Source organism: Perna viridis, chromosome 13, assembly GCF_037379345.1.
Source record: "Perna viridis isolate PV_CMFRI_1.1 ecotype Kerala chromosome 13, ASM3737934v1, whole genome shotgun sequence".
Classification (NCBI taxonomy): domain Eukaryota; kingdom Metazoa; phylum Mollusca; class Bivalvia; order Mytilida; family Mytilidae; genus Perna; species Perna viridis.
The window spans coordinates 30,862,533-30,886,793 of NC_142457.1; the positions used below are offsets into that span (position 1 = coordinate 30,862,533).

The 24,261-nt window shown below is 32.2% G+C and overlaps 1 protein-coding gene across 5 annotated transcripts in view; it reads right to left on the reverse strand.

Annotated features, from left to right (window-relative positions):
* Positions 1–24,261, reverse strand: part of LOC148600311 (uncharacterized) — a 322,920-nt gene that overhangs the window by 96,629 nt on the left and 202,030 nt on the right. For all 5 annotated transcript variants that reach the window (XM_088557824.1, XM_088557823.1, XM_088557826.1 and 2 more), the window contains 20 exons: positions 19,889–19,930; positions 15,233–15,324; positions 14,546–14,786; positions 13,533–13,847; positions 12,892–13,011; positions 11,557–11,736; positions 10,733–11,074; positions 10,069–10,365; positions 9,829–9,943; positions 9,302–9,474; positions 7,450–7,561; positions 6,899–7,128; positions 6,288–6,573; positions 5,476–5,644; positions 4,810–5,010; positions 4,318–4,576; positions 3,637–3,903; positions 2,872–3,138; positions 2,134–2,400; positions 1,153–1,419 (listed from right to left, as the gene is read on the reverse strand). In XM_088557824.1, coding sequence (XP_088413950.1) covers positions 1,153–1,419; positions 2,134–2,400; positions 2,872–3,138; positions 3,637–3,903; positions 4,318–4,576; positions 4,810–5,010; positions 5,476–5,644; positions 6,288–6,573; positions 6,899–7,128; positions 7,450–7,561; positions 9,302–9,474; positions 9,829–9,943; positions 10,069–10,365; positions 10,733–11,074; positions 11,557–11,736; positions 12,892–13,011; positions 13,533–13,847; positions 14,546–14,786; positions 15,233–15,324; positions 19,889–19,930 — 4,242 coding nt within the window. The remainder of the gene's footprint in view (positions 1–1,152; positions 1,420–2,133; positions 2,401–2,871; positions 3,139–3,636; positions 3,904–4,317; positions 4,577–4,809; positions 5,011–5,475; positions 5,645–6,287; positions 6,574–6,898; positions 7,129–7,449; positions 7,562–9,301; positions 9,475–9,828; positions 9,944–10,068; positions 10,366–10,732; positions 11,075–11,556; positions 11,737–12,891; positions 13,012–13,532; positions 13,848–14,545; positions 14,787–15,232; positions 15,325–19,888; positions 19,931–24,261) is intronic.

Here is a 24,261-nt window from a genome sequence, read left to right on the forward strand (position 1 = left end):
TTTGTTTTAGAGGTGTGACAATGTCAATTGGAGTGTCGTCTGGAAGGAAACAGAGGGAAAGTCACACGTCAAACATGGCAACACATCATGCAAAGTTTCATGCAAATCCATGCAGTACTCAGTAGCATTGATTCTTGTAGATGTTTATCTAACGAGAAACCCATCTTAGCTTTTCAGATACCCCCCCCCCCCCATCCCAGGATTTTTTGATATAAAATCCTAGTTTGAAGCATTTTCAGCCTAAAGAGTTTCTAAAGAAAAGATTCATGCCCAAACTGACATTCCTACCCTTGGAAGAAAGTAATAGAAAGAAAATTTCACAATATCTACTTTTCTAAAAAGTTAAAACCACTTCTGTTTCGATTCAAATAACAAATACACCGAAAACAATTTTGATACTATAATTTTCATATGGGATATCTACCTTATTACTCCTTTATAATGCACTGGATTTGCACCAACAAGAATACAGTATATCATTTTCTGGATATCAAAACTGAGACAAAATGCTGTTAATGCTTTAAGCATGCAAATGTGTTATATATACAAAATATAATATCAGAATTAATAAACAATTGCTTAACCTTGAAAGATAACTGGTCACTGAGGTTAAAGGTCAAAGGTTAAAACATTATCAAAAATTTATGTATATAAAGGAACACACAATTATATAAAGGTTGAAAACATACTGAATTATTTTAAACGATTTGTTTCAACAAGCAAGCTGCAAGAATAGTTTCAGTTGAAGAGTATACACATATACATATATGTATTGAAGATTTGCGTTAGTTCTTACCACCAGGTGCTCAATACCTTTAAACCATGTGTATGAGGCCAAATGAAAATAACTGTGTTACTGATTACCGCCATAACTTTTTCCAAAAAAAATAATTTCCTGTACAAAAGATCTCAAATCTTAGAAATTCTTTTTTAATCCAAAGATCTTCAAAACATTTCAAATAAAATTATATCCTCTTGAAATGAGACTTTTAAATACTTTTAAATAATAAAAGATTGGAATAATTCAGAAACAATTCAACACTAACATTTCAGTTTGGCCTAACTCTGATACAAGTATACATATAAAGTGTAATAGAAACTTAGTATACTGAGGATATAGAGAATATAACTGCAAGTTATTATAAAATTTACCGCTTAAATGAAGTTTTGCTGAACTTCGGCTGTCACCCACGACAACGGTATAATCACCAATGTCAGAGTAATCAGAATTTTTAATGACTAGAGAGTGCGTCTTTTTCTCATCTTTGATCACATGCTTGTCGCTTGGGAACAGGGGTGTGTCATTGTGGAACCAATCAACTGTGACATCTTCACGGTCAACTACACATGTAAACACGCATTCATGGTCTTCTTCAACATATTGCTCTGTTAGTTTAGCAAGGAATTCAACAGGCGTGTCTGTGGATAAAAGCAAAAACATGCTAGCAACACTTCATGCAGCCAAGGAAATCATGGGAAAAATCTCATGCAAATTCTTCTTTATTTAATATAAGCTGGTGGGACTTTACAGGAAGAGAATCATTCAAAAGTCAAAGTATTATTAAAGCAGTCACTATCAAAGAGCTCAAGAACTTGTGGTTCAATATGATTAGGTTCAACATGACTAGGTTCAACATGACTAGGTTCAACATGGCCAGGTTCAACATGACTAGGTTCAACATGGCCAGGTTCAACATGACTAGGTTCAACATGACCAGGTTCAACATGACCAGGTTCCACAATAAAACAGGACCATGCATTAGAAGGTTACGAACTTTTAAAGGTCACCACACATTTCTCTATAATTGAATTCTTAATATATCACTGATCATGCAAGCATGTATACCCAACACAACAATACAATAAAATATTCTAGACCAGAAAAGGGGCCTCACAGTAAAATGGCTACTTGTACTCATAATTTAAAAAAAATCTAGAATTTAACACACATGCACACAGAAAAAAACTGAATAGGGAGCAACTCAGATTCCACTATACTAAGGTAAATTGCTAGGAAAACTTCTGACGAAAGTTCAGCTGAGTTGCTCAGTAATGATTGGTTAATTTACATCAATTCACAGAGGAGGTAATCTACCACAAAAGGGTCAGGATCATCATTAATATCCAATCTACCTTCAATGCTCAGTTTTGCTGAAGTTTTCTCATCCTCGACTTTGGCAGTGATTTCTGCAGTGTCATCAACAGAAGCACCTTTGACCCGTAATTTGTGAACTGTTGCCTCAGTGATTATCTCATATTTGTCATCATCAGTGATTTCCTTGGTGTCAGCAAACCACTTGACAGTGGCGCCCTCTTTATTGACCTCACATGTCAACTCAGCAGTGTCACCTTCCATGATGGTGGCATCTGAGAGAGGTTTGATGAATTTAGGTGCAACTTCTGAAAGAAGCACATTATTATAAATATCAAAGATGAGAATTTTCAGACCAAATAAACCAATGCTGAAAATTAATTTACTTTTTTGAATTTTGAAAAAATATTAGACATTTTTCCTCTACTGTTAAATTATTGTAATGTTTTATTGTGGAAAAAATGCAACTTTATCAAAATAAAAGTAACTATAATACTGGCAATATTGATTTTTTTTCTATTACAAATTTTCTTGATGTTACAGAAATAAAATATCCTTGGCAAAAAAAATTGCAAAAGTAATTTTTAAGATTATATTATACTTCAGAACTTATGTTTTTTCTTTTGCAAATTCAATTCAACAATCAAGCATATATATGCATCTAATGAAAGAATTCCAAAGATGGTATTGAACAACTTCTATTTAAACATTTTTTTAAAGTATTTAAATTATCAACTAAAACCAATTTTCAATATTATGATATACACAACAACACCTACCATCAACAAAGAGACCAGCACTAGATTTCTTGTCACCAACCGCAACAGTGATTTGACCTTCGTCCTCCACCTTGACATTGTTAATAATAAGTTTGTGTTTCTTGCCCTCCTTAATGATCTTAACTCTGTCACTTTCTGGTAATTCCTCATTGTTTAGGAACCATTTGACATTATCGGTGGGTATTGTCAGTTCACAGACAAATTCTACAGTAGAATTCTCCAGGGCTGTGGCGTCCTTGAGGGGTACAGTGAAGTCCGCTGATACTTCTATAAAAAATACAATATATTAAATGATAGATCGCTTTCACAAGTAGAATGCTCCAAGACAGTTGCAACATTTGAAATTACTGTGATGTCTGCTGTGTTCTAGGATAAAGCGTTTATTTGATTGGTTGGACATGTAGTTTCAATGTAGGAAATGAAAAGTTTAACTGTTCTGTTCTAGATCAACACTCTAGGGCAGAATTTGAATATGCTACCTCACAGGAATAACCACCCAAACAACAATATACCCATCTAAGATATATTATTCAATCTCAAAACCATGTAGCTGTCACTCTTTCTCCTATTTGCAGCTCAAAAGCTTGAGAAGTGGGGAATTCTTTGTTTTTCTCAGGGAAGAGTCAAAACCAGAACTCCCTAACCCTAAAATCGCACAATACCAATAAAACACATAAATGAAGCATTAACATCATCAAATTCAACTTTAAAAAAATATTTTACACTAATTTCTTTCTCAACTAAAGAAAATATTGAGACTGTTACCATTGACAACAAGTTTAGCCGATGTTGACACATCACCAAACACAGCCGAGATTTCAACATTATCACCACTGTCGACATCTTTAATTGTCAGGGAATGTGTGACATCCTCATGTGTGATGTTGTATTTTGGTGAATCTGGGACATCTTTGTTGTCAAGCAACCAGTTAACCTCAACATCCTCTTTGTTAACCTTACAGGTGAAGGTCACCTCCTCATTGGGTCCGACCTGAGTGTCCTCAAGCTTCATGGTGAATTCTACTGGAATTTCTGAAATATTTTTTTCTAATTGTTAAATTTTATCTTTATTTGTGAAAAAAGAAAAGAAAGAAAGATATTAATGGTCATTAACACATTAATAATTAAATTTATTCAAACAAGTTAATAATAACAGTGTTGAACTAAAAGATTCATATTTAATCATATAATTACAACTAGATAGAGTTTTAGATTTTTAAGTAAATGCAAATTTGGATGTAAAAATTCAATTATTTAGTATTTGTACATAAAGTATATTCTATTTACCAAAAACCTTACACAAATCTTACAATTTTATGCGTGTGATTCTAGAATTTTTCATTGATTTTGTGGATGTCCTCCCTATTGTGGGCGGGTTAACAGGTGTGCTTAAAATCCATTTTTCATTGTTTAATACAGTATGAAATACTATAATAGTATACATACCTTTGACAGTTAATCCTGCCTTGGTCTGTAGGTGTGCGTAGGTACAAGTTATCTCCCCTTTATCTTTAGGGATACAGTTGACGATTATAAGTGTATGTTTAGTCTTGTCAGATTTAAGGATATGTTTTGGGCTCTGTTCGATCACCTGACCATTCACAGTCCAAGTCACAGAAACGTTTGGAATGTTCAATTCACATTCAAAGATGGCCTCTTCTGTTTCCTTGACGGTGACATCTTTGAGAGGTGTAATAAACTTCCACTGAAAAATGGACACATTTAAAATAAAAAAAAACATAGTAAAAGTGCAGAAAGTTTATGCAAAAAGTGATGACATTGTGTACCAGACATTGCAGAAATTGAACATAAAAATTAATGAAATTGTGCATGAAGTATGGAGACATTGTGTCATATGAAATTTCGAAGAGAAGTGGAATATGAAACCAAGTTTAGAAACATCTCAAAGAAGAAATTCATACTCAGAACCATCAATACCTGTGCTTTAGGAATCTTGAGTTGGAATTCTTCCTCCTCATCAAGTTCTTTAGGTTTAACACCTCTGACATATTTTCCTTTTTCCTCCTCCTCATCTTCCTTTGGAGATTTCTCCTCTGGTTTCTTTTGCTCATGAGTCTCCAACTCTGGTTTCTCTCTCTTCGACAGTTCAGGTTCTTTCCTCTCTGGTAGTTGTGCAAGCTGGAATAGATATGAAAGTAAGTAAAAATCTGAAAATCACATCACAATCATTTTAAAGTTATCTCCATATTTTCTTATATCTATAAGCAAGAAACTTTTAAGAAAGACTTAGCTTTTTAAAGTAAATTTCTTGATTCTAAAGCACTCTTTATAAAAGCCAATGAGAAAAAGAACATTTATTTTTACCACTCATGAGGGAGGGATATGATTAATGCATCACTCAAAAGGGAGGGATATGAGTAATGTGTCATTCAAAAGAGGGAGGGATATGAGTAATGCATCACTCAAAAGAGAGAGGGCCTGATAACTACTTAAATATCTTAAGTTGGCCTGATGTACAAAATGTACAAAAACATTTAAGATGATTTAGAAGTCTTGAAACCTTATTGTACTATTAAATACCATTGTATTCAGACTACTATGTAAACTTAACCCACAAAAACATAACTAAGTAACTAAACGTACTTGAGATTCTCTCCTCTTCTTGAAGATTTCGAAGGCTGTAGGTTCATCCTGTTCCATGAATCCAGGAACAAATTTCTCCTTCTTCTCTGGAGTCTGTTCTGGTTGTTCCACATGTTTTAGGTTTGGTAAGATCAGTTCTTCCTCATCAAGTGTCTTCCTCTCGTGTTCTCTGTGAGGAAGATAAAAGAACATGTGCTCCAATAACATTTGATTATTCTTAGTTTTGTACGTAGTTAATTGTTTTTTTCTTTCTTAACCCTTGAATTTACGATACTATTTTATCAGTTGTAGCCAATGATTGAAAAAGTAATCAAGGGAACCAAGTTTCTAACGGAAATAAATAAAAATGTAATCCAGGGACAAAGACCAGACATGGAAAACAAACACAACAAAGAACATAAAGTGACTAAAATACAACATACAAAGTAACAAAAGCAAATGAGCAACTTGGACTCCACTAAAAACTGGGAGCCCAGAAAATTGGGCCCTATTCGTTTATGCACTGTGAGCTGGCTATTACAAAAAACACCTGCCATGATGCACAATTTTTTAAAGTCTAAAAGTACATTCTTTTTCTTACATACCTTATGCACTAACTGTGACATGTACATATATATATATATATATGTACTGAATAAGTGGTTTACTAGACAAAAAAATCACTTTTATAAAAAAGTTTCTAACTTTTGACAGAATGATCAAAATGAATGTTAAAATTGTTCAATACTTAAACAAATAACTATTACCCCGCTTTTTTTTAACAGTATTTACGTTACAAGTCCCCACATCCTTAATGATGACCATTTTCTTACCTGTGTTTGAGCATTTCTTTCCAATCCTGTACATCCTCAGCTTTGTCTGTTACAATAAGAGTAGCAGGGGCTTCAGCTGTACCATGCTCATTTTTGGCGGAAACAAGGTACGTTCCAGCATCCTTTCTCTTGATGTCAGCAATTTCCAGAACATTTTCGTCAGTTTTCTCGTCTTTGTAAACTTTGTATTTTCCACCATCTTTGATTTTGTTCCATTTACCCTTTGACCATTGTATTTCAGGAGTTGGCTCCCCTGATACTAGGCAACGGAACATGCCAGATTCACCTTGATGAAGAAAATAACATACTTTCATGAACTAAAAAAAAACATTGCATTTCTATAAGAGACAATTGTTCTAGAATTCCAAATTCCTAAATCAAATTTATAATAATAAAATATTCTTTTAAAGTAGTTAAATATAATTTAAGGAGGGAACTGTTTTCATGGTTATTTTTGTAACTTTTGCCTGTACTGTACAATGCATTACATTCTTAATTTTTTTTAGAATTATCTCTATCAGTTTTCCTGCCATTTTACAATCTGAAGCTTACATTTATGAAATAATCTAGAAAAAAATCAGAAGATGACAACAGAAGTACTCTCCACTTACCTTCCAAAATGGTGCATTTGAGTGGTGTCTGCTCAAACTTAGGAGCTTGACCTCTGACCTCTAGTTGGGCTGTCATTAGTTGTTCTCCTACAGCATTGGCAGCTACAGCTTTGAGAAGTCCCTGCATCTCAGGTGTGGCATTGTCAATCTCCAGAGTGTATGTACTTCTACGTCTGTCAAAACGGATGTGGACGTCTTCACCTTCCTCAAGTTCTTTGTCATTGATAAACCTAAAGAAATAGATTTTATAGAATTTTTGTTTTTGTCAAACATATTAGTCATATCTCTGTATATTAATTCTGACAAACTTAAGTGGGACAAACTGTAAAATTTATTAGGCAACACAAGATTCTAAATTTTTCATACAATTTTAAAACATTCCGTTGCTTAAATTTGACACTTTAAATACTAATAGTTCAAATATTATACAGAGCCTAAAATGGATAATAAAGCATAAATTTCATATTTGAAGATAATTAAATGAAGATTACATTAAGATTAAAATAAACCAACACTTTGACAACCTATGACCTGAACTCCTTGAAACCTACCACTTGACCTCAGGAAGAGGCAGTCCTTCAACTTGACATTCAAATTTAGCAGGAGCATTTTCTGGTAGAAGTGTGTCCTGCATCTTGGTAACAATTGATGGTCTTCTGGCAGCTGGAAAAAATCAGCAATATGATTGTACCTATAGCAAATCGAAAGAAAATCTCACTGGCACACATTAAAAAAAAAACATAATTGAAATTGGGTTCTTCAAAGCTAACTTCATGGTTCTCCAAGCAAATTTTTGGTCTTTGGGACTCGTACTGCTGTGACATATATGGCAACACCGCCTACACAAAGTCCAGTGCCTTAGACCCCTCGGCCATCTAGGCTATAAAATATAGCTTTCGCTGGCTAGGTCATTCCTCCTCATAGGATTAATCTAGCGCTGTAACTTAGTACACGATGTATGGTAGTACGGGACAGTTCATTTAGATGTTATTATGTAGGATAGAGCAGTGTAGTGAATAGAGTCATCACATTCTAAGACGTTTGTATAATATTGATTTGTTGTGACATGCATCATTAATTTGATCCTCTATCCTACATAATAACATCTAAATGAACTGTCCTGTATTACCATACATCGTGTACTAAGTTACAGCCCTAGATTAATCCTATGAGGAGGAATGACCCGGCCAGTAAGTTCCCGTCGAACTCCGGTGACAATCGTCTACTTGATCAACTTCTCAGTATAGTATGTTGTTCGTTTAAAATAAATTCGAGATATCCGAACTTACGCCAAAATGCATTCTGGGTTCTTCGATTCTTGACAAACCAATTAAACGTAAACAACATCTCCAATCACTGTAAACATGGCCGACTTTTGACAATGTAAATATTGGGACCGAGAATTAAAATCTCACCGGAATTTAACAATTCAATATTTAGGGAGAAGCCGTTCGGCTAAACAAATGAACAAGTCATATAAGACAATTTAAACGACGGTAGGTGTCAATAAAGTCGTAAAATTTTAACAGTATCTTATTTATGTGACACCGAGTATAGATAAAATGATGCCCCTGCATTTAACCTTCATACAGCTATATCATAACTCATAATTGTAAAAAGCACTTTGTCAGATGTGTTATTGTGTCTGTGAAACACAAATGATGCCCAAGCATGTGGTTTTGAGTAAAATTCAGCATAGCTGAATGAAACTTAAACTCAATCTGTAACTAATCATGACAGACTCACATACCAAAAACCAGTCAAATATTTTCAAGCATTTACAAAAAAAAAAGTGAAAAACTACTATTTCAATACAATTTTTAAAGTGCAGGGCCCATTATTTTGGTAAAACTCAGCATAGAAGAATAAAACTTATACTCAATTTGTAACTATGACAGACTCACATACCAAACAGCAGTTCAATATCTTCAAGGGTTTACAAAAAAAGTGCAGAAAACTGTTATTTCCATTAAATTTTTAAAGTCCAGGGCCCATATTTTTGGTAAAACTCAGTGTAGCGGAATGAAACTTTAACTCATTTTGTAACTAATCATGACAGACTCACATACCAAACAGCAGTTCAATATCTTCAAGGGCTTACAAAATAAGTGCGGAAAACTGTTATTCCCATGGAATTTTTTAAGTCCAGGGCCCATAATTTTGGTAAAACTCAGCGTAGCAGAACGGAACTTTAACTCGATCTGTAACTAATCATGAAAGACTCACATACAAAAAATCAGTTCAGCAGCTCAAGGATTTTAAAAAAAAAAGGGTGGAAAACTTATGGGACGGACAGAATTACGTACGGAATTACAGATGGACGGAATTACGGATGGACAGACAGAGGTAAAACAATATGCCCCCCAACTTATCGTTGCGGGGGCATAAAAATCTGACACTTACGTTGAATCTTTACTCTACCATTACATGAGACTTGCCCAGCAGGGTTGATTGCCCGGGCAGTGTAGAGAGATTCGTCAGTCTTTGTTGTATTGTTGATGGTCAGGCGATAAATATTGCCTTCAACTTCAATCTTCCTTCTGTCAGAATCTTCAATTTCTTTGTCCATGGTCAACCTAAATATAAGGAAGTATGAAGAAATTTACATTGAAGTTGAAGGCCTTACCAACTTGTATAAGAAACCAAAACACTTATACCTAAATCTTATTCAAGATCCCTGCTTGTGCAATATGTAAAATATCATTCATTGTTTTTAGAAGCAAGTCATATTTTACTGATGTATTCATAGACCAAATTTTACTTGAATTTTAATTCTCAAATCAAGATTTGCTTCCTTACAAGAGAAACAATCATACATGTATGAAATAAGGCACATAGTTTACTTCATTTACATGTAGTAAGTTATGAAGTTAAAATATGTGAGTTTTCCTGGGGATTTCCTACATATATATATATATATATATACTTACCATGTGACATGTGGTTTTGGTTTTCCTGTCACTTCAACCTCCAAAATGGCAGTATCATTTTCTACAACATTGACGGTTTCAAGCTTCCTGGTGAATTTAGGTGCTTCTTTCTTTTCTGTAAATAAAATAATAAGGAATTGAAACCCTCCAATCCTCAAGAAATAAAAAAATTCAGTCTTAATATTTTAATGAATGACTAATAAACATATTTTTAAGAAATAAAAAAAAAAATTTCCATACCTTCAACCAGAAGTTTAGCAATGGTGACAGCCTCTCCAGCCTTGTTCTTAGCGATGGCCTTGACCTCGCCTCCATCCTCAACCTCTGTCTTGTCTATACTAAGACTGTATATCAGGTCTGAGAAGCTCTTACGGACATCAGTGTGGAAACGGACACCCTCGACTGGTTTGTCATTAAGGAACCATGTGATCTCTGGTGCTGGTATACCCTTGACGGAGCATTCAAACTTGACAGGTCTGCCTTCTTTAACATCACGGTTGTTCAACTTACGAACAAATTCTGGTTTCTCTGTTTTACCTTAAAATAAAATAATTTTACTTTAAATCGTTCTTTTCTCTAATTATATAAAAATGTTTTCACATGAATGTTTATGTTTAAATTTCAACATGTCTGTTCATAATAAAATGCATTTGTATATATCCCTTAACATGCTTTGGGTGATGTTACTGATTAACTTTCAATGTGAGAAATGTCAATAAAATTGACTTAGTTTATTTTTGTATTTAAGTTTGCTGAAAGTAAAATTTACACAGACTTATAACAAACATTATAACAGAGAAAGTATCCCTACATTTTCATGTAGATTTAAATAAAATGATTGCAAAAACTACACCAATCATTAAAAAAAGAATTTTGAGCAATGTTATACTTGAATTATTCTTACCTTCAACAGTTATTGGTGCCATGATGTCAGCAGTACCAGCAGAATTATTAGCAACAACCTTGTATTCACCTTCATGGTCCATTGAAGCTCGTTTTATTGTCAGTGTACATTTATCTCCGTCATACAATACTTTGATGTTTGGAGATTGGGTGATCTCTTTGTTGTCTTTGAGCCATGTTACTTCTGGACGTGGTAGTCCAGTGACACGGCAAGTCAGGGTTATGGGTTTGTCTTCCATTACGGTACATGATTCAAAGGTCTCGGTAAATTCAGGAGCCTGTGATGTATCCTGGTGGCGGAGTACTAATGGGGATTCTGACAGTCTCTTGTCTCGGCCAATTTCTGTGTGGTAAAAGACAGGTTATGTATTAAAGTAATGACATATAGTTGCTATAGCAACTACGGTATCAAAATAATTTAATTTAACCTCATAAACATGTCTCATTTCAGGTTTATGTACATTTGCATCAAAAACATGCACAAACTGATATCTGTTAGTGTAGAAGAAACTTAACTAAACTTTTAAACTAATGTTAAGAAATTTTGTGTTGGGTAAAAGATTCCAAATCTAATCATTTTCTTTTCCAAAATATAAAAACAATAGTAGTATCTTTTTTTGACTGTTGTTTTGCCAGATAAGCCGACTAAGATACTCAAGTTTCAGATTATAAAAAAAAAAATTGCCTGATTCTTACAAATAATATATTTTTGTTAAATACAGAAACACCATAACTATCATTTTATAACAATTCAAGATATTTAGCCTTCTTTTGTTTTTTTATTTTCAATTCTTGCTAATTTTAATTTTCCTTTGTAACTCTTACCATTGACAATGAGTGGTATATCCACAGTTACTTCCCCTACTTCGTTGGAGGCGACACAGGTATAAACGCCAGCATCAACAACGTCACTGTCCTTGACCTCAAAACAGTAGGTATCCTCGTATTTGTCGAAGTGATATAACTCTTTGTCTTCCAAGACCATGTTGTCTTTCTTCCATACAACTGCAAATCAAAGTTTATATGTAATTTATTCATAGTTTGATTGATTACTTGCAGTTTTATTCCCATACAAGAAGATCAAGTAAATAAACCTTGATTTTAACTGGTGTGACACATTTTAATAGGAGGGTAAGGGACATAACTCTTGAAATCAATGATATGTTTGTATCATATTCAATTTCACCAATGCCTATCAAGCTTTCCTTTAAAACAGCTTGAAATCAGTCCAAGTTACTTTGACGCTTACACGAGATTGTTGTAAAATGTTGAATTCAAATGTTCCAATGATTTGTAAGAGTTGCGTCCCTTTCACTAGGTCTATCTCCTTTAGCCTGAGAGTCTGTCCATGTATAAACCAAGCAAAACCTATGAAATGGGTGGCACAACATCATTTTTTAAAATTGTCAATGGATGTCTAAGATAATGGTTTAAAAGTTTCCTAACAAAGCAACAAATTTTTTCACAAAATAATGAATTATCTCCCTTCTTTGATGAAACTCAATGCTTACTACGTAATTGATTTGATTTCTTTTTAAACTTTACAGTAAATTAAAAAAAAAACTTTGAGAAAGGATTTATTTGTGATATGAAATGGGTGAGAACTTTGGAAAGCAAAATTTACTGTGTGCCACCCACAGCCTAATTTTTAAATGGTCACCCTTTTAAATGTGCTATAGCTGATATGCAACAGCTGATATATAGGCATGTTACTACACATAGACACATTATTGTTTACTTTCAGTCGACCAGTCATCACTGTATTTTTAGTATGTTGCCAGCTCAGCAGAGAAAGCAGTGACTACCAACTTCCATTTTTTTAATGAATTGGCTGGGATTGAACTATATAAAATCCTCCAATTAATTAGGGTGAGCATATACCACTAGACCACAGAGGAGTTGTTTTTTTTTAATTGATGGACCAATACTAGTTTCAGATAAAACATTGAATGAATTGATATTCTCTTTAAGTTATGAAGACAATTATATCCTGTGGGAATATAATAGGTACTTATTGAAGTTCTCAGATTTCTTCCATGAGGATGAAAGATCAATGAACTACACAAAAGATTATTTTGTACTTTTGGTTCCTTCCAAAATTTATCTCTGCAACTGAAGTAAGTACCAACTGACCCACTCCTAACAATGACCTTGACCTACCTTTTGGCTTGGGTGTTCCAATGACCTTGACCATGAACTGTGCAGTATCATGCTGTCTGGTAGTGACCTTTTCAGGTACTTTGATGAACTCAGGAGCAGAAGGCTTGTCTTCCTTGATTTCTGGAAAATTTTAAACAAAGATAAACTAACATTCAAATAATAAGTTTTCCATCAACATGATTGGATTTCACAGTCAAATAAACTTCTTATTGTTGTGTTCTTTTTTTCATAGAATTTTCATATAGAAGAAAGAATATACATGTAAAACACCATTACTTTTCAATTATCTTGTATATTTATTCTAATCAGCTCTTATACGTTTACAGTATAGCGGTTAATTTTCGCAGGGTGCTAAATTTGGTGCATTTTAGCAGTCTGTCTATAGCAGCCAAAATGAATTCCATAAATTATTTAATCTGAGCTATGGTATCAAGAGCACAACTAAGCATTCGCCAAAATAAGAAATGCAAAAATTTTTTGAATACCTTTTTGCCTCAAAATTGCCAAAAAACCCCTTATTTGGCACAAGATATCATATCATCAGAAAAACTACACACCATAACTACACATCATAACGCCAGATACTTCTATCTATGTTCTATCAAATGTTCAAGAAAAGCTTAAAAAATAATTAGTCTTACCCTCAACAAAGAGTTCAGCTTTACATTTAGTACTGCCAGCAGGATTCTTGGCTTCTACCATGTACGTTCCGTCATGTTCAGGTTGTACATCAACGATGAGAAGAGTTTCCTCCCCTTCATCTCCGTACTGAACACTGAACTTGTTATCATCCTTAGATATTTCTTTGTCATTTTTGAACCACAGAATTTGTGGTTTGGGTTGGCCAGTGGCCTTGCAGGTAAATTTGGCTGTTTCGCCGATTGTAGCCTCTACTGTCTGGATTTCCACGATGAATTTAGGAGCAACCAGTTCTTCTGTGATTTCATCAGGAGCAGCTGAAAAGAAATATAACAATTAAGTCCAAAAATACGATTTTTCAAGAGAAGGTTAAAGCTTTGAGTATGTGTGCCACATTACCCTTCTGTATTATGGGACATCACTAAAAATTTTCTGGCTGACAAAATCTTCATGGATTTGAAATTTTTGGACATGATTTGCACTATATAGGAAACAGAAATAAAACTCCTTTTTTATGCCTTCTAAATGGTTTCCAGTCAAAACCATTTTTTCACATGAATATTTTATTGTCTACTTTTACAAGGAGGTGCTACATTAAAGTACTAGAGTCTGTAAGAATCAGGCAAAATTAAATAAAATAAATAAATCACACTACAAAAAACACAGGAATTAGATAATGTGGGCACAGAGCATATGGTATATTGAAGACAAATTGACAGGACATTTGCCTTAGAAATGTCAAAGTATGCAGAAAAGCGAGTTCAGAGTAACACTGGAATGATTGGGGAAAAGTGAGTTATCTTCCTTTGATGATAAAAGTGCTGGCAATTAAAAAAAATGAATTCCATCTCTGTATTTCAAATAACATTTTGAATAATATTTAAAGGAAAGACTTGGGTGTTTTTTTTCCACCATGTTTTACTCACAGCCTGATTCTTACAAAGAATAGGAATTAATACCTACTTGATGTGCATGTACATAATTTCATGAATATTGCTTTAACAGTATATCATACCTTTCACAACCAATTCAGCACTGCAAGTGGCTGTCCCATAATCGTTGGTAGCCTCAACAGTGTATGTACCACGTACGGCCTCGTCAATGTCGTAGACCTGTAGGTGGGACAGATTGTCTTTGTCGAATATGGCATGTCGTTTGTCGGGAGTGATCTCAACACCATTGTACAACCAATGAAGTTCTGGTCGAGGTGTGCCAACAACTTCAACGTTGAAGTCAGCAGTCTCACCTTCTTCAACCTGATTACAAGAAAACATTTTTGTACCTAACAAAAAAAAGTTCTTCTATCTCTATCAACGAACATTGCGGGTCCTGAACAAATAATGCCAAAATTTCATCAGTCAGGACTGACAGGACTGAGTATTTTCCCTAATTCACTGAAAGAGTGAAGTGAATAGTAGAGTTCAGCTTTCCCAAAGCTTCTTCCAAATTTTTCACAAAAATGTGTAGCTTTTTAATTTGATAAAAGAAAATTGGCACTTAGGTGTACTTTTCCTAGTTAGATTTTCTGTGCTAATAAATGGGAGTTCTTGACCTTATTGTTTAGAAATTGAATAAGAATTTCAAAGGGTTTTCAGAGTTTTCTTTTCCCATACTTTTCTCTCCATAGCAAATATTGAAAATTAAAACTCTACAAGGTATATGGTAGCTTACAGAAACTTTCTGATGGTTTGGACACACTTACAGTTTCTGTCTGTATCTTGAGTAAGAATTGAGGAGCTTCACCATCAGTAGTGATAACAGCAATGTCCTCCCCTTTGATGATCTCTTCTGTGCCTGGAGGTAAAAACAAATATTAGTTACATTTGCCTTCATTTGTAATTTTGTAATTTGAGAAACGACCAAAGGGAAGTTTGTTGATTCTATATTTATAGAAAACCATTTTTCCAGCCACCTTGGCTAAACAGAGAAAATTTGTTTAGGAGTAACTGCTTGATTTTTATGAGAGAGCTAGGATCAAAATTTCTATCCTGCCTCTTTATTCTTGGAAAATTGCCTCTTTTTTTCCTTTTTTAATGGCCTGTCCTAGCTTTTTATTTCTTGAAAAACTTAAAACCAGCCTTTTCATTTTTATTTCAATTTTCATCCTAGCCCACCCCCCCCCCTTAAAAATCCTTTTTTTTTCATTTCATATGAAATTTAAACTTTTTGTTAATTTTGAAAGGTCTAAATGTCTGAAAACTTTTAGGACTTACACATTTTGGTCAGTAAAAAGTTGGGAAAAAGGATTATCTATAATTGCATAAGAGATTTTTATAACAACTGCGTCTGAAAGTTAACTATTTTAGATTGAAAAGGATAGAGGCTGATCTATACATTAATATGTGGGGGTCCACTAAACTGTTATTAACAGTAATTCTTAGTAACACTTACAAAACCAAAATACACATGTAACTTCTCATATTGATGCTTATCTGATTCTCAGTAGGTTTGGTTAACAAATAAGTATTCTTTGACATTGAGAAAATATTGAATGGAGTTCTTAATCCAAAAGATTAGGAAAGAATTTAAATTGTTATTCCACAGCTTAACTTAGACAAAGAACAAGTGCAGAAGTCAAAATTAAGTCCTACATAATCCATAGTTGTTTTATTTTGATAAGGATAGACACAACAAAAAACATACCAAAGTTGATCTGGATCAGAGAGTTATCTCCCTTGAGTGAACTCACCTGTGTCAAGATAAGCAAGGCTCAATGCCTCAATTTTCAAACTACTAATAACAGTAATATATGTATATCCATATGTCATCTTGTCGAGGTTTCAAAGCTGATAAGAAAATTATCTACACTGCAGCTTTTGATAAGGCTCTATGTTAAAACATTCAACTTTTCCAATATTTTTGATAATCCACAACTTTTACATCATTCCCTAATAGAATATATTGTGAATCAATAATCCAATCAAATATCAATTTCAATATTTCTTCTTCATTTTCTACCAATTTCATCATTAATTCATTGCCTCCAAGAATCCAACCTTAAAAATTACTTATCTTTGTATCATGTTTCATAAAAAGCACAAATGAGAACTAAAAAGTTAGGAAACTTTCCCAAAGGAAACTCCCAGTCCACAAGTCTTAACTATCTCATTAACCAGCATTTTCCATTTCAGAACTCCTACACTATCAGCTTTCCATTTGAATTGATTGATTTTTTATATTCATCTGCTGTACGTAAAAATATGTGCAATTTTCCTATATGCAACATGTGCTACAAACCAAATCATGTCTATTTCAGTAAAATGTAACAGTTTGTAACACATATGTCAATATCCATAAAAATCTGTATATACTATTTGTAATAAGAATGAATTTCACTGTTCAACAATGGCATGATTTTTCCTAATCGGTTAAATGCACTGTTTAATCCATAGAAATTTAAATTGTTCATTATTGTTTTTCACAAACTAATTTTCACAGTCTTATCAGCATTAAGTGTATCTATCCATGTCAATATTAAATTTCTGGGTCATATTTCAAATCTCATTTACAAAATTAAGCAATTTCAGTTTTTACTGAAAAATAATCATTCCTTACCTACAAATTTACTTGGTCATAAAATTTGAATTTTGAATATTTAAAATAGATAATTTCACACTTCACAGGTTTAATTTTTTTTTTAAATTTGATTTAAAAAGAAACTTTGAAAAAAAATTAAATAGATACACTTTTAATTGTGATAAAAATCTTCTTTCAACCATAAAACAGAGCTAAATTTGTACTATGTTCTGCATAATCAAAAATGTTATTCAATTTGTATCAAACTGCAAAATTAAACACAAAAGAAATAAACATCAAGAAGAAAAAAATTACTTGTAGATGGACTTTGATCCCAAAATAAACTTGTTTGACTACTATTAAATTCTTTCCACAAAAAAGTCTCAGATATTTTTTGGGGTCTAAAATCCAAGCATGACACAGTTTTCCACTAAGGAAACAAATAGAAACAACTACAAAAACTTGCAATGTTACACAAACAAAAATGTTGTAATATGAGTGTATTCCTTTTATGAATTAGTAACACAGCTTGTAGTCTGTCAATTGATCAATTATGCACATTAATTAATCCTCAGGTGAAAACAAAGGTAAAATGTCAAGTCCTGGTCAACGCCCACACAAAAGTTTACTTCACTGTTGTCAATTGAACTCAAGTAATATTTTAGGATAAACTGCACATCTTTATTCATAATTTCAAAATTTAGAAAAAGAGAATATTTTTTTTTAATACTATACATTTAATAAAGATTCCTAAAGCAGCATTTCACAAAAGACCTCTGTACTTCCAAGTAATTGACACATGGATTAGAATTATTTTAATTCTACTTGAAAGATAATAGAAATGATTAAACCTTCAGGAAACCTGACATTTTAGGGTTCTTTATCACTTAATAATACTTAGCATCAAAATCTGGAGAACCTCACATATTATAAAGACAAAGAATTCTTTAAAGCAGTATTTCACAGAATAATTCCATACAAAGTTCCGAACATATTCCTCCACTTAGTGCAAGTCATAAAAATATGCAGAAATTGTTAAGTAAGTCTTTCCTATTCATCCAATCAATGTATCAATATTTATTTTGACATATCATCTCTTTATTATGGTGCTTGTACATTAATTATGCCTCTTATAATTAAAACAAGATAGCATGTATACTGTCCTACTTCAAGCAAGCTCCAGTGATAGAAGAACTCAGGGTGTAAAATGTCTTAGTAATTATCTACAAACTGGTTTACTGAGATACCAGATCATGAAACTGGAGGATCGGTTTATCAATAAGGTACATACATCCATTGCTCTCCACTACCAAGACTTCAAACACTGAGGTGACCACAAAGTCCTATCTCAATCAAGTTCATTACAACTCTTTAGAAATTAATTCCATAACTCATTGATTGTCTCCTTTTTCCAACAGAATTTCCACATAACCATCTTACGTGCAGAATTTTCAAAGCTTCCTTAAAGCTTTAAACAATATTATTTTTTCATCCATGTGTTAATTATAAAGCACTGTCCAGCTGTGATTTAATTTTCACACACATGATCTAATGCCTGTTTATTACGAAAAACTTTTTAAATATTGAAAACATCACAGTTATAACTCAGAGCAAATGCATGCAACACTTTTGGTGTTTGTTTAAAATAGTTTTGGTAGATTAAGCATATTTCCTTTTTAAATTAAGAGAACTTTCATGAGGGGAAGTTCTTTCTGAATAATAGATTTATTATAGACCATCAAAGCACTTGTTTAAAGCCTAGCGGCTCACAAGCAGTATTTATTTCTAAATACCACCATAATCCAATTACAAAGTTAGTTATTAAGGTATAAACTTCTTTAATCATAACTTGCCTAATTCATATTTAAAAATCTTAATTCTCTAAACCAGAATTATTTAAAATTTGATTTTCTAGTTTAGTCAGAATAAATTCATGTAATTAAACTCTTTAACAGCAATTAAAAAAAATAATCCTCATTTTTTATCATTTAAATTTAAACTGGAATTTATAAAGTAAAGGAGAAAGTTACCAAATCAAAATTTCATTAAATTTAGTACATGTGGAATATCACATACAAAGAGAGATAACTCTATTTGTTTACAATTCCTCCCTAATGTAAGTAAACATGTCAGGGATGTATTGTTTATCTTCCTGTCATTTTATGATTAGCTGTCAGAAACATGATTAAAACTGACCAACGTAATGAAGAAAACAATGATTGCTAGAAAGGTGTCATATTTCCAGATTTAAGTATTCAAACAGTCCTGTTTTTCTGAGGAAATCTCTTATCTCGGTAAACTGTTAAATCATGTCTAGTTACTGAATAAAATTCAAATACATAAAGCATTATCTGAATGCTCAGTAAAGGCAGAATTTGAAGTCACAACTAATGACTAAATATCAATGAATGGATGTTAATATACATTGTATATGTACATTGTAGGGGACTATTGATAATACCCCATTTTACATAATTTCATACTAAACTTGAGTTATCTTTATACATCCCTTTCAAAAGATAGGTAAATTGACTGACAGGAGAGGCCTGAGGGGTGTGAAGAGCAGTCACTTCAATAAAGGAAAACTATACACAATGAAACCTGTCTAAACCAAACCCTTTGGGACTGTTCTGTTTCGGCAAGTGTCTGGTTTATACAGGTTCAGAATGCATTGAAACTGATATAAAGGGACGTCAGATGGTGCATGGTAAAAAAAAAGGTTCCTTGATTTTAAGTTTGGTTTCCAGTTTATTGAGGGTTTGTTTTAGACAGGTTACCAGTTCATTGAGGATTTGTTTTAGACACATTTCAATAGAAAAAGAGTTATTTAAGATAAACTTACTTTCAGCTTTTTCAGGTGATTCTCTTTTGTCTGCCAAGACGTCTGAAAATGGAAAGGGGAGATGACTTTGACATGCAAATGTCAAAAATAAATCAGTTACTTTATTCAAACAGCAATTAGGACAAAACAAAAATACAAGTAGAATAAGAAAATACTTCATGAATTGCCTTGAGAAGAAAACATTCTGAACTATTCAGATTTTTTTTTTCATACATCATAATCAAAAAATACAACTTATGTGTCATTAAGTCTGAACCTTTAAGAAATATATTTTAAATTCAAAACTGACTCAATGTGACTTCAACATGTACTATACAATGATATATATTTTTGGTATCATGCAAAATGTTCTCAACCACCCTACGACCTTTTACCCTCAGTACTGATTCATATATATATATATATAGAAATATATACCTATATGTGATAGTCTCCCCTGAATCCCTTTAACAATTGTTACATTTAAAATATGTTCTCATTTTCCTATGACCTTTAACCCTTGACACAAACTCATATCTATAGAAATTTGTCTCTATACATGGGTATCTCCCCTTATAACAATTGATACATTCAAATGTTTCCAATTACCCTATGACCTTTAACCCTTAGTACTATCTCATATCTATATGAATTTGTATCTTCATGTGTTTGTTTCCCCTAAACCCCTGAATCTTTTTTACCATCAGATATACTTGATAATTCATTCAACCATGTAAATTCAAATGATTTCTTATTTTAGTAATATAAAGATTTTTTGTTTGCCTCCTTGTTCATTTACCTTTTAAAAAAATCATCAACAGATTTAAAATTATCAATAACAAATAAAAAGTTAAGATTTTACATAAAATCAAAAGTACAAAAATAGTTTAAGGACGTAGACCTAGGGTAAGGGACATAACTCTTGAATCAGTGATATGTTTGTATCATGTTTAACTTCAAGAGAGCCTATCAAGCTTTCAATTGAAACAGAATGAAATCAGTCCAAGTTACTTTGATGATTGCATGAGATTGATGTAAAATGATGAATACGAACATTCAAATGATTTGTAAGAGTTGTGTCCCTTACCCTATGTCTACCTCCTTAAGCATTAGCATAGGTGAACACATGACAATTTAATAAATGCCTCTCATTGCAAAAAAAAAGGGAGGGTAAACATTAAGTATGAAGTTTGAACACATGCTAAAGCTGTGTCATGTACAAGAAATATTAAAATTTGACACCTTCATTAATGTGACATTAAAATAAAGAATATAAAACTAGAAGAAGTATTTCCCCCTTTACACCCTCATTAATTCATTCATAGCCATTTCTTTTACAATACTCTCATGGTATAAAATTGCAAAAAGGAGCTTAACTGGCGAGTCTCATAATGTTTCAAAATATTTATAAAAGCATATTGTATTTAACATGTTATTTGAGAGAAAATAATAGTTATGGGTCAACTAACAATTCTTGTATAGTAATTACCGATTGTTAAAATGACTAATTTTTAAGTCGGCTTTAAAATGTACTTAGACTTCCCCTATTTAAATTCTTAAGTTTCAATGAGGGTCGAAGGTCATGAGTTAAAGATTTCGTTTTCATTGATTTTATTTAAAGTGTTGAAAAATGTGTAAAAAAGAAAATCTATCAACAATCTGATGAAAGCACATGTTAAATCCTTCAATACATGTATCGAGTCATAATATTTTAAAATATTATTCATCTGTAACATTTTATAGTCAAGATACCATGCAAGTACTTGTATGAACATTTAAGTACTTCTCTGTCTAAGAATCAGGCAAAATGTGTATAAGGTGTTGCACAAGAAGAAAAAAAAAACTAACATAGAGATATTACTGCATCATCCAATTATTTAAACCTCATAACCCAATTAAAATAACAATTGAACTTAAAGTTTGCTTTATAAAGATATATGTAGGTAAAAATTAGTTGAAACTCACTACAGATAAATGGCAGGAAAATTTTTCGACACTTTTTTCATTATGTAAGCATGAAAATAAGCTTCAGGACAAATTCAAATATCTTTTAGTTTCTTTTCTAGATGTTTTTAATATACTGGTAAATGAAGGGAAACAGATCATATTGAGAAAAATGATGAGCTACCCATTGCCTGATTTTTATACAAAATCATACTTAAAATTCTGTCAACTTCATTTATTTACAAAGATTGATTTAGGGATTAAATTAAGTATAACAAATTCAAATCTTACAAGTTACTAAGTTTCAAAGCACACAAAATTGGATGGGATCAGAGGTTACAGAATTTTACAATCATACAAACAAGTCAATTTGCTCTAATTCCTAACATGTAGTATACTAATAATGTAAAAACTTTAGTCACAAAACCACAAAATATTTTCACTAACATGCATTTTAAATGTAAGAGATAAAACCACAACAATTTTCATGCAAATTACTTACTAAATATAGCTTGATTGACAGTTTCCTGGTTCAAGAAATTGTACCCACTCCTTTAGACCCTCAAACCAATATGATAAACTTTTACAAGAAGTAGCCCAAAAGGTAAATGGTGACATGCAGGGATACAGGAAATAGGAGATTATCAATGTGTACCTTGTAATTACAGGTGAAAATACAGGTAACTCTCTGAATCCAATTAGTAGGTGAGATCAAAGAAAGACAATGGAACTTCAATGAAATTTGACTGTGTGATCACTGAGACGTGTAATTAATTGATCATTGACAGTTGTCAAAGGTCATCCAGGTACTTGTTTTTGTCAACTTTCTAATCCTTTTGATGTTCCAGGTAATAATGATTTGACATGGGTGATTATTACCACTTAATCTGCTTATTCATTCCATGTGAGTTCCAGTTATATGAAAACACTTGCTTGACCAAAATTCAATATAGTCACAATAAAGAGATATTTAAAAAAAATATTCAGAAACTTTCTGTTTTTTTTTCAATTGATACAGGAGTTTATCACAAGGATAGAAAAGGAGGTGCAACAATCAAGATCCAACTTAATCACTATCTCAGATAATGTAATGAAAAATCCTTGAGTAACCCAAACAGCCTCCAAAGCTTATACTGCAACCACTCAATGAATACAGAATTTATACCAGGGAACAAAACACTTCATGAAGACTAACAAGCCTAAAAAATTTCATACAAAATGCTTGAAGCTTCTGAGTGTCTTTTCAAAGGTAATAACATTGAAGTAACAAACCCAATACATCCTGTTAGAAAAATTACCAACCAGTAAGGGGACATAACTCAAAGTTTTTTTTTTGAATTTTTACAAGATGCACAAAGACACATGCAGACAAATAAGTCAGATTTTCTTTTCTGTTTTACAGACAATTTTTTCGGTAATAGCTTCTTTGTAATAAAAAATTTTCTGAAAGTGAACAAGAAATGAAAATCTGTGACTCAATTTATCTCTTTTAAAAGAAACGAACAAATATATTTGTATTCATTTTATTTTTCATTTTAGTAATTTAGTTAACACCTCTAAATTGACATCCAATTAATATACTTTGTATGTAGAAAAAGTACAATTCACTTTTTGAAACTCTCCAACTTAAATTTATTTACAACCTATATATAATAAATATTAGCTTTGCTACACAATTTACAATTTCACTTCAAATGTAAATATTTACGAATAATATCTTCTAGTCTCGGAATGTTTATGTATATATATATATATATTATGAATTAACAATAAAATCTCAAACTCTCACACAGATTTATAAAAATATACAAATTATAAAATGCATCTACTTCGAGTATGTACAGCCATCAGTGTTAAACACAACAGTATCCACATCAGTAATGTCCTATACTTTCTTGCACTTTCCACAACCTACTCATTTTTTTTTTATCTTAAACATTATTGTGAAAATATAAGACAGTTGATTTCTTCAAAAGAGCTCAATATTTTTAAGTTCTTATTCCAATAATGGTCAAAGAGAGATAACTCTATCTCAACAAGTACACACAACCTACATGCAACAACATAACAATCATCACATGCTGAAATCATTCTTACAAACAAAAATATCAGCATGCTGAAACAAACAAACAACAGAAATGCTTTCATTTATGGATTAAGGAATGTAATGTCTAATTTCAAATTGAAGTTTAAGAACATTCATATCAAATTCATTTTATATCAAAAATGAACTATTTGATAATTTTTTTTCCTCTTTCTGAATGTGCAACAGAAAACACAGCAAGTAAAATATTGCATAGATATACATTGCAAAGAATCCAGGAAAAAAAATCAGTAAAATTTCTGTTTCTATTGCAGCATATTATTGCAAAATTTGAATATAACAAAAGATAAAAAAAAGATGAAAGTATGAAATGAAATTTTACGGAAGTGATCTCACTAAAAAGACA